Source organism: Ailuropoda melanoleuca, chromosome 3 (genome assembly GCF_002007445.2).
Source record: "Ailuropoda melanoleuca isolate Jingjing chromosome 3, ASM200744v2, whole genome shotgun sequence".
Lineage (NCBI taxonomy): Eukaryota > Metazoa > Chordata > Mammalia > Carnivora > Ursidae > Ailuropoda > Ailuropoda melanoleuca.
In genome coordinates, this window is record NC_048220.1 from 99,842,361 (window position 1) to 99,854,529 (window position 12,169).

Below are 12,169 nucleotides of genomic sequence, written 5' to 3' on the forward strand. Positions count from 1 at the left end.
TGTTAATCACCATACAGTACATCCCCAGATTCCGATGTAAAGTTTGATGCTTCATTAGTTGCGTATAACACCCAGTGCACCATGCAATACGTGCCCTCCTTACTACCCATCACCAGTCTATCCCATTCCCCCACCCCCTCCCCTCTGAAGTCTTCAGTTTGTTTCTCATAGTCCATAGTCTCTCATGTTTCATTCCCCCTTCTGATTACCCCCCTTTTCTTTATCCCTTTCTTCCCCTACCGATCATCCTAGTTCTTATGTTCCATAGATGAGAGAAATCATATGATAATTGTCTTTCTCTGCTTGACTTATTTCACTTAGCATTATCTCCTCCAGTGCCGTCCATGTTGCAGCAAATGTTGAGAATTCGTTCTTTCTGATAGCTGAGTAATATTCCATTGTATATATGGACCACAGCTTCTTAATCCAGTCATCTGTTGAAGGGCATCTCGGCTCCTTCCATGATTTGGCTATTGTGGACAATGCAGCTATGAACATTGGGGTGCATATGGCCCTTCTCTTTACTACGTCTGTATCTTTGGGGTAAACACCCAGTAGTTTTTATGGCTTTTTAATTAAGATTGGCTCTTGCGAGACGCTAAGGCCCAGAAAGGCTGGAGGCTGTGCCTGTTAGCCCCTTGTTGTGTCTCCCAGGCCTAGCCGGGGGCCTGGCCCGGAGCGGCGCTCGGCAGCTGGCGTGGTCATGAGGAGTCCAGCCAGGTCGGGAAGACCAGATGGCTGTGAGACACGCCGATGTGAGAACAGCATCAGAACTCCATGCGTCCGTGCATGCGGCTGCCAAATCGGCTCTGATCCAGACACGCAGGGATTCAGGGGAAGTGGGGGAGCTCTCTGTTTCCCAGGGCTGTTGTCGCAAAGCACAGTGAACTTGGGGACGTAAGACACAGTTCCGGAGGCTGGAAGTCCAAAATCAAGGTGTCAGCAGGGCCAGGCTTCCTCTGTAGTCTCTAGGGAATGGGGCTTCCTTGCCTCTTCCAGCTTCTAGCAGCTCCTAGTAGTCTGTGGTGCTCCCCAGCTTGTAGCTGCCTCACCCTAATCTCTGCCGCCATCTTCCAATGGCCTCTTCTCGCTCTCTCTCAGGCTCTCTGTGTCCTCCTCTCTTTTTCTAAGGACACAGGTCCAGAATGACTTCATCTTAATTTAATGCCATCTGTGAAGACCCTATTCCAAATAAGATCACATTCTGAGGTTCTGGGAGGACAGCATCTCAACTCTGCAGGGGGTCCCAGAGATGAGTCTACTAGCAGGGGGGCAGGCTGTTCAGAAGCCAGCCTTGCCTGGGGCCACGTGTCATGGCAAGACCCCTGAACTGGACCTGAAGTCCCGGCTTCTCTGACTAGCAGGGAGAGACCTTCAACAAACCTTTCTGCTTCCCTGAATCTCGGCTTCTTCATCTGTTCACTGGGGATGATGACATCTGCTCTGTCCCACTTCCCAGGACTATTACAAGGATCAAATAAAATGGTGACTTGGAAAGCTCTTTGCAGATTGTAAGTTAAGACGTATATAATCATTCCTGACCTTCACAAGACATGAACATTGCTGTACTTATCAGTGTCCTTTCGCCTGACTACCCCTCCTTTTCTCCTTGCTAGAACCACTGCTTTTACCACGGGACGGTGAGGAAGGCAGAAGAGTCCAGCGTGACACTCAGCACCTGCCGGGGAGTGAGGTAAGGGGCCCTGTCAGCGCTGGGGGTGCCTGGCACTTGCCCCAGGCATGATTTTTAGGACAAGCAGGGCTGGCCTTGGGCAGGGACCCTGAGACACTGACCATTGAGAGTGTATGCGAGCCAGTTCTAAGAAGGACTGAGCTTGGGAGAGACCAGGGAAATCCCAGATTATCTACAAATTCACTGAGATTGAGCGTTCTTTTTCTTGAGGAACTTGAGGATTCATTATTATTTAGGTATGGTGAAGCCAGAAGATCAGGAGATGACTGTCATTGAAAAAATAGTTTGCTGTATTCAAGATCCCAAGAGGAGGGGGCACAGCACCTAAGGAAGCATACGGTTCAGGTTGTGGGGCGTTCAGGTTGTGTGGGGTGAGGGGTTGTGGGCAGGAGTCTTTGCTGTGGTTTCTACAGGAAGAAACAGGCAAGGCAAGGTTAGCTGGCTTCGGATTGGCCCATTTAAAGTGGGATCTAGGGCATAGGGGCTGTTCCTAAGTTGTCTTCCACCTGATCCTGGGGTGATCAGGGCAGGGGGACTGGCCAAGGGGGTGAGAGCCTGCATTTGAAAGTTGTTTACCATCCTTAGGAATTGGCTAATCCTGAGAAGGGCAAGGCCCCAGCTGTCAGAACATCAGAATATAGAAAATAGAAGTCATGGTTCATACACTTGAAATGAGCGTGAGTGCTTATTCCCACCTCTCCTTTGCTCTCCTCGGGTAGAAGAACTAGCAGGCAGTACAAAAGGAAATGGGCATCTAGTGAGAAGAGGAGGGAGGAAGAGAAGCGAGAAGCAAGGCAATTTTCAGGATGAGAGGCGTGGTAGAGAATGTTAAGTGTTAGGTTAGCTACAGCGCTCCACAGACAGACAGGGTTATTATCATCCTGTAACAGTGAAGCCATGCTAAGACTTCACCCAGGCTCACATGCAAGTACAAGGCCCCTTGTGCTGCAGATCCCATGTGTTTGTTTATAAACTGGGCCATGTCTCCTCTGTAAGGCTTCGTGGTGCGTCTGCCGGAGGGAATTAGGCAGGAAACAAGTTTTGGCTGGGAGACCATAACCGTGGCTCCAAATCCCCTGCTCAGATGACCTGGTTGAGCCAAGCCAACTGGTCTCCCAGTGGTGTTTACAGGCCCAGCCACCACCACCTGCAGTCCGCAAATAAACAATGTTTGTCCCAAGAAGGAAGAAAGGGAACATGCAGGTGTGACTTGCTTCTCTCTGCCTCTTCCTCTGTGTCCATGGTCTGGAGCAGTGGGAACTTGGCTTGGCCTCTCGTAAATCATTCCCGCAGCCGTGCTGACAGGGGGAAACCGGGTGAGCCGTCCATGTGTTTGTGTTTTGCATGCTTCCCTCTGCAGTCCACTCATCTTACTTTCCTAGCCTTCTCACTACACACCTTAAGAACTTAAGGGCATCTGTGGGCCTGGCTGGCTTAAGAGCCAGAGACATATACCAGATGTCTCACTCAGACCCTAGGGAAGGACCAGCTGCAGCAGCAGCAGACTTGAAACCCACGGAGCCCTCGAGTCCCTCCCCAAGGCTCATAACGCTGTGCCTCCATGGGCGAGTCCCCATAGTGATGGTGCTTCTCTCCTGGGAACGTGCTCCTTGTGATTGGAGAAAATAGGTAGGATTTATACCAAATGGAATCTTCAGGCTGATAATACAAATACAGAGGAGTTCCCCTGAGTTTTCAGAGTCTCCAGATTGTTGTGGGGCCCCCCTCTTCTCTCCAAAGTAGTGTTTGGTGACTTTAATTGAAGCAGTAATACATGATCAGAGGGGAAAAAAATTCAAATAGTACAAAAGAGAGGGTACAATGAAAGATAGGGTTCTTTCTCACCCAGGATTTCCAGGTCCTCCCCGCCCCCGAGGCAGTCATTGTGTTACCAGTTTCTTGTTTATCCTTTTAGAAATATTTCTTGTGAAAAAAGAATGTTGGTAGGTAATATTGTGTTTTATAATCATATTTGGGCCGCTGACACCTTTGAGAATTGTGTCGCAGCTATGGATACTTATAAAATACACCAGTAAAAAGATGTGGCATACCATTTCACTAGGGATGATGGGTATCCGGGCTCCCCCAGTCTGTCTCTAATCAACAACTCATCCTCTAAATGTCTACCTGACTTCTTGCATGCACAAATGCTTTGCAGAGTAACAGATAGGATCAATGTAAGCAAGGACGGTTATTTGTGAAGAAATCTAGGCAGTACTGGGATGAAGGGAACATGAGTGAACCTGTGGGTTCTAGGGGACACGCTGTGCGTGTGTATGTGTGTGTATGTGTCCCCAGTTCACTCTCTGCGAGCAAGAGAGGTATGGATTGCAGTAAAACATTTTTTTTTTTTACCTCACTGGTAAGTTGTTTATTTTTAAAGAAAATGCTTATGAAAAATTATTATTGCATAACTAATGTGTTAAACATTCAAATAATCTAGAAGTGTCAAGTTAAAAGAAGTGAAAGTTCCTTATCCCCTCCCACTGCTCCAGCCAATTGCATTCCCCATCTATGTAATCACTATTGGGGATACACATAACTGAGAGACATAATCGTATGTAGGCATGATGTTTCTTAATCCGAATAAGATTACCCGATACATAACGTCTTGTAATTTTTCACTCACTTAACATTATGTCTTAGGCGCACATAGATTTATCTCATTCTTCGAATGGCTGCATAGTGTCTTATCTACGAATGTCCAGCAAGTTTAATTACATAGAAGGTCTTTCAAGGATAAACAATAAATCATGTGATAGCAGCTCTGTCCTCAAAACTCTGAGACCCACATTCACTGCGGTTATACCTGACTCCTCGTCCCAGGACTCAGATCTGTGAGAGAGTGTGGGAGAGAGACCATGAGATTGGAAATGAACGCGAGAGAATGTGTAAGAATGTGTGCATGGTGGGGCGCCTGGGTAGCGCAGTCGTTAAGCGTCTGCCTTCGGCTCAGGGCGTGATCCCGGCGTTCCGAGATCGAGCCCCACATCGGGCTCCTCTGCTAGGAGCCTGCTTCTTCCTCTCCCACTCCCCCTGCTTCTGTTCCCTCTCTCACTGGCTGTCTCACTGTCACATAAATAAATAAAATCTTAAAAAAAAAAAAAAAAAAGAATGTGTGCATGGTGGCCTGGAAGGAGCTCAGAATTTAGAGTCAAGACACCTGAGTTTGAGACCTAGCTCCACACCTCCTGGCGATGTGATCTCTGAGCTTTGCCTTCCCTGAATCATTTTCTCCTTCTCTTTGCCTCAGCTGGACTGGCGTCTCCCGTGGGCCTTCATCAGTTTTACAAACAGTGCTCATGGTGCAGGGGCTGTGAGTGGGCGGTTGGGGGTGGGGGCTTGTGTCAGGGCCCCACTGGGGAATGAGGAGCCTGTTCACCAGAAGACTGGTATCTGCCCCCAGCTCTAACATTAACTCACTGGGTAACCTTGCAAGCTCCTTGTTCTCTGGGCTTTGGTTCCTCTCATCTGAAAAAGAAAATAGATCAGGTCACCCGAAGGACTATTGAGCGTTGGGAGCTCTGTGCTGCCGAGAGTGCAGGTCCCAGGGAGGTGGGCGCCTGGGGCAGGAGGGGGCGGTTCATACACCCGCAGCAGGCCATCCCTGTCTGCCCCTTTGCCGGGGAGGGGGATGGCTTTCCGCCTTTGAATACCTGGCCTTCCTTCTGAAGAACACAGAATGAACACTGCCTCTGTGTCCGGCACAGAGTAAGCCCACATGGGGCAGTTCCGCTAAGTCATGACAGGTGTAGTAGATTCTGGAGTCAAACCAGTCTTGCTCTAAAACCTAGTTCTCCAGTGTCAGTTTTCTCGCCTATAAAGTGGGAACAGTTATGACATCATTGGTGGATTTACATTAGGTGATGAGTGCAGTCTCTTTGAGAGCAGGGACTCTTTTCGGTCATATTGCCTCCTTAGAGCCTAAAACCGTTCCTGTCACATTATAGGTTCCATATATGTGTGTTGAATGGCTACAGAATGGCTCCCTATTACTTCAGTCAGTTATCACAGCCATGGCGTGAGCTGCCCAGCACAATGCTAGTCGACCACAGAGCCAGAATTTGAACCCAGGTGTGTCTCCCTCCTGAGCTTACACTCTCCACTTGTCCCTTGCTACCCCATTCCCTAGGGAGCATGTCGCCTATGTGCTTTCTTCCTTCTGTGCTGCCTTTGATGCCCCCAGGTACCTCCTTCTCATTGGATGCAGATTGGGGTGGGGTGGGGAAGGAAGAGAAAGAAGGGGAATACCTCTTAGAGCAGCTCTGGATGTAGGGACATGGGATGTGTCCCCTTAGGTTTCGCTCTGAATGGACACATTCCTAGGAAGCACTTCTTGGCTAGGTCCTTCAAGGGTGCGTTTGGGTGAGTCCCATGGTCAGTCAAGAGTTAAGCACGCTTCACTCGCTGCTGTCTGCCTGTCCTGCCCTGCCAGGGTTCCTCTGTATAATTTCATTTATATCAAGCTCTCAACAATGAGCAATAGGGTGGAGAGTGGAATGGAGCTAGCATGTGAGGTCCCAGCCACCCAGCCTCCTGGGCCCCCCTTCCTGTGCCCCTTGACGGAGCTCTGCCACTGCTTACATTTAGCAAATTAAATCAACTGAGGCTCCTGGAAAGATAAATGACCTGTGGGTGCTCAGGGGAGAGCAGCTAGCAGGATTTGGTGGTGGTGATAGGGGAGGGCCGCAGCAACTAGATTCTAAGAAATCCCCTCCCACCCCTGACCATTGTCAAAGCTGGTGCTCACTGTGAAGTCATGGGGCCTGTGCCAGCTTCTCCTCCAAACCAGGCAGTCTGGGAGGGTTGCAGCTGTGCCAGGGGGCGAGTTAGCGGGAAGTACAGTAGGGGGAGGGGAGGGGAGCGGCCACGAGTTCTCAGTGTCCCTCTGAGCCCTGTTATCTGCCCACTCCCTGAACCAGAGTCGTCTGGGCCTTTGTAAAAAGACGGGCTCCTGCCACCCCGAGCCTGGGCTCCAGGCCAGATTTCCGGAGTGTGCCTGTGCAGGGAATTACCGCGGGGCTTGTTCACGGTGTAGGTGCTCCAGCCACAGAATCTGAGGGTCCTACATCTGTAGTGTTAATATACCCTGCAGAACAGTCTACTAGGGAGCTCTGGGAGCTCTCGGACCCGCAAAGTTGGAACTTGATGGAGGCAGACGGCCCCGAGACTGCCAGACCTTAAATCTTTGGCTCCAGATACCCAGCAGACCTTGTGATGGAACCTCCCCGGGGCTCAGTTTCCTCCTCTGTAAAATGGGACTCATGATGGTGCCTTATAACACTGAGAAAAGAAAAAAAGAATGATGATTGTTAAGCACCGTGCCTGGCATGTGGTTAACTCACAGAAAATGGCCCCTAACAATGAAAAGTAGACTAAATGCTTCCTTTGTCTTGTTATCTCCCAGCAGACTGCTGTCTTACTTCCAACAGGCGATCGCACCTCCGTGGAGAGTTAACGGTGCCTGTCAGTTGTAGCCATCTGTAAACCAGGGATACCTTTCTGACCCACTCTACAGCGCTGTTGTGACAGACACCCCGGTTCAGGTTGTGGGACCTGGAACCAGACTGCTTGAGTTCTTACTACCTGTGCGACTTTGGGTCAGTTTATTAACCTCACCTAGCCTTAGGGTTCTTATTTGTACAATGGGGATCAGGAATGTTAGTGTGAAGAAGAAAATTCTCAGCACAGTGCCCGGACCATAGCAAAGCCTCTGTATAGCCACCGTGATTACTCTTATTCACCATGTACCAAGCTTTGCCTTGACCTCTGTTCTGTTTGACCCAGAGGCTTGTTCAAGGGATGCCTGGTCAACACACTGGAACCTTCCTGGTTCCTGTGTGGAACTTTCCACTCACTGGGTGTTATCTTCGCAGCCACAACCTGATGGGCACAAAACCATCATCCGACTTGCTGTCAAGCCCTCTGTTTCCAATGTTTGGAGCCATTGGGGGAAACTGAGGTCATGGGAGGGGCCTTGGTCAGCCGAGATGAGAAGAAAGCTTGGGAACAGGATGCCCGCAGTGGCTCTGCCCTCTGCCCTTTCCTGTCTGGACTCGAGAGCGGATGTGACCCTTGCTCTTCACCCCTCTCCCACCCCCAGCTGTTCAGGGAGCACCTTGGGTGTCCTGCCGCGGGGCTGGTCCCAGATTGCTGTGTCAGCCTGGGTGAGGCAGCCGGGAAGTCGTCAGGCTCCCTGGCACCGGAATGAGGTCAGCCAGGGATGGATTCCAGGAAGGCTGCTGCTGATCAGAGCCTGGCGCTATCTCTCCCACAGGCATCACAGGCTCTTCCCAAAGGGCAAAACCTGGGTGGGGACTCGAGGGGGTAGGGGCGGAGGTGGAAGCTGGGGCAGCCAGAGAGATGTCCTGCCAGTTTGAAGTGGCAAAGAGTGACTTGGAGATACTTTAGCTTTTTGAACTTTCTGGACAGATGAGGGCCTGAGGTTTTGGAGCCCATGAAATGCTGCTGGTGCCCTGGGATTTATTACTGGGCTTCTTCCTCCCCTAGAGCCCTGACTGAGTGCATTCCTTGGCTACAGTATTCGTCTCACTGCATCAAGGATGGCAGATGCCTGTTACATGGGCCTGTACTCACCCTTCCATGGATTATTTGGGATAGCGACCAAGAATAGGTCATGGCACTCTTTCTCTTGGAAGCCTCATTGATGTCATGCTCCCAGGCAGCTGTGTCCAATCCATCAGTGTTTGGGGCGATGAAATCTTTTTGCTGTCTCTGTTACGTACTCTAGTGATTTATTCCCAGGTTCAGAGTCTAAGCTCTATGGGGGCAGGCGCTCCATCTGTCTTGTTCTCTTCTCCGTCCTCAGCAACTAGTTTGATGCCTGGCACATAGCAGGAGCTCAGGAAACACTTGTGGAATGAATGACTGTCCTCTGATGAAGGTGTGAATGACTCGAGGACAGCGATTACGTCTACATCACATCTAGTACAGATAATGAGTTCAGTGAGTGAAAGAGTAGAATGAATGAACACATGTCCTTATTCTGAGTTCAGTGCTTGTATCTGTAACCAAGAGCCAAGAGTAGTTTCCCATCCTTGGTTGTGGACATCGCTTCACTGAAGAGCAGCCTTACTGGGGCTGGTAGGAAAGCCATCAGTGATGCCTGTAGCTTTGGTTTCTTCTGTACACAAAAATCTTTCCATTTAATCATCTGGAGTCCTGTTAAATTAGTAAATTATCATTTGCATTTACACAGGGGAAAACTGAGGCTTGGAGTGATTTTTTTTTTTTAAGAGATTCATTGAAGATCATTTGACAGCTTAACATTTAGAGTGAAGACCAGAACTTGGGTTTTCTCACCCCCAGGCCACTGTTTCCTTTCCAGTCACCAGACTATCTTTTTCTGAGTCTATAAGTTTTAACTTTTGATTTGTCATATGCCATGTTTGAGTTTGGGAAGCTTTTTGGAATCCTGGTCTTACCATCCTTTATATTATTAACTGTCCCTGGTGAGCCTTTTTAGAACCTTTGAACTTCTTCATAATAAGCTTTAAGTACCTGAAATTGTGTACCACCTTTCATATACATGTGCAGATTTCTCTGGAGAGGAAGTCTGAGTTTGCATCAGATTCTCACCCAAAGGTGCATGACCCCACAGTAAAGTTAAGAATCAATGATCAAAACCAACTATGTCATTTTGCGTATGGAGAAACTGAGGCCTGAGCAAGAGACTTTTCCAGGACTACAATCTTTGACCAGAGATTCTGTTTCTCCCATTGACAGAGGACTGATCATGGTGAGCAGTAACCTCAGCTATATCATCGAGCCCCTCCCTGACAGCGAGGGCCACCACCTTATTTACAGATCTGAACATCTCAAGCTGCCCCTGGGGAACTGTGGGGTCGAGTACTCCAAGTCCACCACCAGGGACTGGGTCCTTCATTATACCAACCAGACCAGGAAACGACCTCGCAGGGTGAGTCTCAATGCGGGCGTCAACCTGGGGGTAGGTTTTTCCCCTCTGCAGATCCTTACTTTGGATCCAGGAGTATTTCTAAATTAAAGGAGGTGTCCAGGAAGGAGGAAATACCTTTATTTTTTTTTTAATTCTAAGTTACTATCTTTTTCACTGTTGTGTGAGATACCCTTGTATTGGATGGAATAACTGCTTTTGGGAAAAACTTTTGGGAAAAACACTATGACATTTAAAATACCCTGAGATGCTTATTTCAGAAACTTTAAAATGTGAGAAAAAAAATATGCCTCCCCTTTTGGAATAACCACATAACCATATGCACAAAGTGCTTGTATTTATGTATACTGAAAATAGAGGTATGTGGTTTAAATGCTTTTTGGGGACTTGATTGTCAGCATGTTCCCTCACAGTATGTTGGCCCCTGTGCTTGCCAACCAGCTCATTATTTTTTGAGTATAAAGGACTGGACTCATAGTCCCAGAGCAGCCCCAGCGATAACCAAGATGGCGGGCGGAAGGTATAGTGAGGGTAATGGGACCGTAGCCAGCATCAAATGTAAAGTTAGTGAGGAGGTCCACTGCTTATTAACTAACACCATTTCTTAGCAGTTGTTTTGAAATGAGGCCATGCCCACCATTTCTACAGCTCTGATCTGCTTATATCTCTTTCTTAGATGAAAAGGGAAGATTTACACTCCATGAAGTATGTGGAGCTTTACCTCGTGGCTGATTATGCAGAGGTAAGGGGGAGGCAATGGGTTTTAGCGGAAAAGCTACTCTCTCGATAGCTTCCATTCCAGGCTTTCAACCACTTTGGGGAAATGCTGAAACATTCCTCTTTCTCCAGTGTGTCATGTGATTTGGGCCTTAAATCTGACCAAGGGCTCTTTTTTGCTATTTCAAACATGGTTGGGGAAAAAAAAAAACAAGGAAAAAGTCTCTGCTGGCTCAATACATTAATTAGATAGAAAATCAGGGCAACCAGCGTTATTTGGATTAACATTTCTTAAACTGAGTCTGAAGACCTTTCAGTTTTGGTGCTTATTCGTAGGAAGCCCATAAATTCTTCATAGAAATTTCAAAAAAAAATTTTTTTTGCAAAGATAAGTATATTTTCGGTCATCTGATTGAATACAATTTTCCTGCCCATGTGTGGGTCCATTTTTATAACCCCCTTGGTGCCGAATGAGAACCATGGTTCCCAAAGCATCAGCAGCCCCTGGGAACTCGTGAAGTACAAATTCTTGGGCCCCGCCCCAGACCTGCTGAGTCCTAATCTATGGGGCCGGGGTCCAGGAATCCCTATTTTAACAAGCCCTCTGGGTGATTCTGGACACAGGCAAGTTTGAGAACTACTGACCTAAGGAATAGCTGTTTACCCTTTAATTCTATATTTCTCAAATCAGCCAGATTCTCAGGGGCCTTGGCTTCTAAGATTTGATGAACATTCATCTCTCTCACTGTTTCATTTGTTCATCAGTGATATCTTGATTCTCTCTTATGTGTCACGCACAGTGCTTGACCCCAGGAGATGAGGCCAGACCTGTCCCTGACATCAAAGTTTAGAGTAGTGGCACAAAAACTCAAGTGTGGTGACGGCCAAGATGGATCTTTACAGGGGATTAGAGCAAAGATTGTGAGATGGCTGGCATGGTTTTGGGAATTGGGGAAAGTCCACAGGGATGATGTTGAAGCTGACACCGGAAAAGGGGGTTCAGGTTCCAGAGCCCATATTTGCCTACACTAGCCATGTTTCACCTCCAATTCTCACTTTGTATAGTGACTCAACCACAACTAAACACATCTGGGCAGGGACAGTCACAACAAGCTGAGCACTCACCATGGGCTAACGTTGCCGCCTTGCCTGGGGCTCCCCTAGGACAGAACTCGTAAGAGCTCCGCCTGTCTCGTGCCCCATCCAGATGCTGCCGTTACCAGCTCCCCAAAAAGACCTCATCCCAAGGTGGCTTTACCTAGTCCACACTCCCAAAGCACGGATCCTGGGGCAGTGCGGGTCGTGGGAAGAACGCTAGGCTTCCGGCCAGAAGAGCATTAGTGACAGGAGCAGGTGGCCTTGAGCTGCCTTAAAGGGCAAGGAGTTGTTACCTGGGCAGAAGAGTGGAGGTGAAGGGCATTTCAGGCCGAGGGAACATCATGTTCTGCTTTGGGAAGAATTTAGCTTTGTAACTGATGTAGGTATTGGTTTTTCCAGGAGCCTTTCTTTTTTTTTTTTTTTTTTCTCTTTTGTTTTCCTTTCCAAAGACTGGTGTGTGTGTGTAGGATGGGGGAGCGGTGTGGGGAGCAAAATCTAAAGCTGATTTAAAAGCCTGAGCTCCGTGGTCATGCGGAGAAGTAACAACGCTGGCCCTGCCCGGCAGGGCTGCCTTGTGGTGAGAGGGCCGCTGGAAAAAAGTTGAGTTCCTCTGACTCCAGGACATTTTCCATTTAAGCTTTTGTTAGATGATCTTAAGATCATCTCATACGTAGTCTTGAACCTTTCTTTTGTATTTTTTTTTTTTGCCACAAAATTGTTGGTTC

At 48.3% G+C, this 12,169-nt stretch overlaps 1 protein-coding gene across 2 annotated transcripts in view; it reads left to right on the top strand.

Annotated features, from left to right (window-relative positions):
* ADAM19 (ADAM metallopeptidase domain 19) overlaps positions 1-12,169 on the top strand; it is a 78,211-nt gene that overhangs the window by 34,755 nt on the left and 31,287 nt on the right. For both annotated transcript variants that reach the window (XM_034656800.1, XM_034656801.1), the window contains 3 exons: positions 1,617-1,693; positions 9,440-9,632; positions 10,306-10,371. In XM_034656800.1, the coding sequence (XP_034512691.1) occupies positions 1,617-1,693; positions 9,440-9,632; positions 10,306-10,371 (336 nt within the window). The remainder of the gene's footprint in view (positions 1-1,616; positions 1,694-9,439; positions 9,633-10,305; positions 10,372-12,169) is intronic.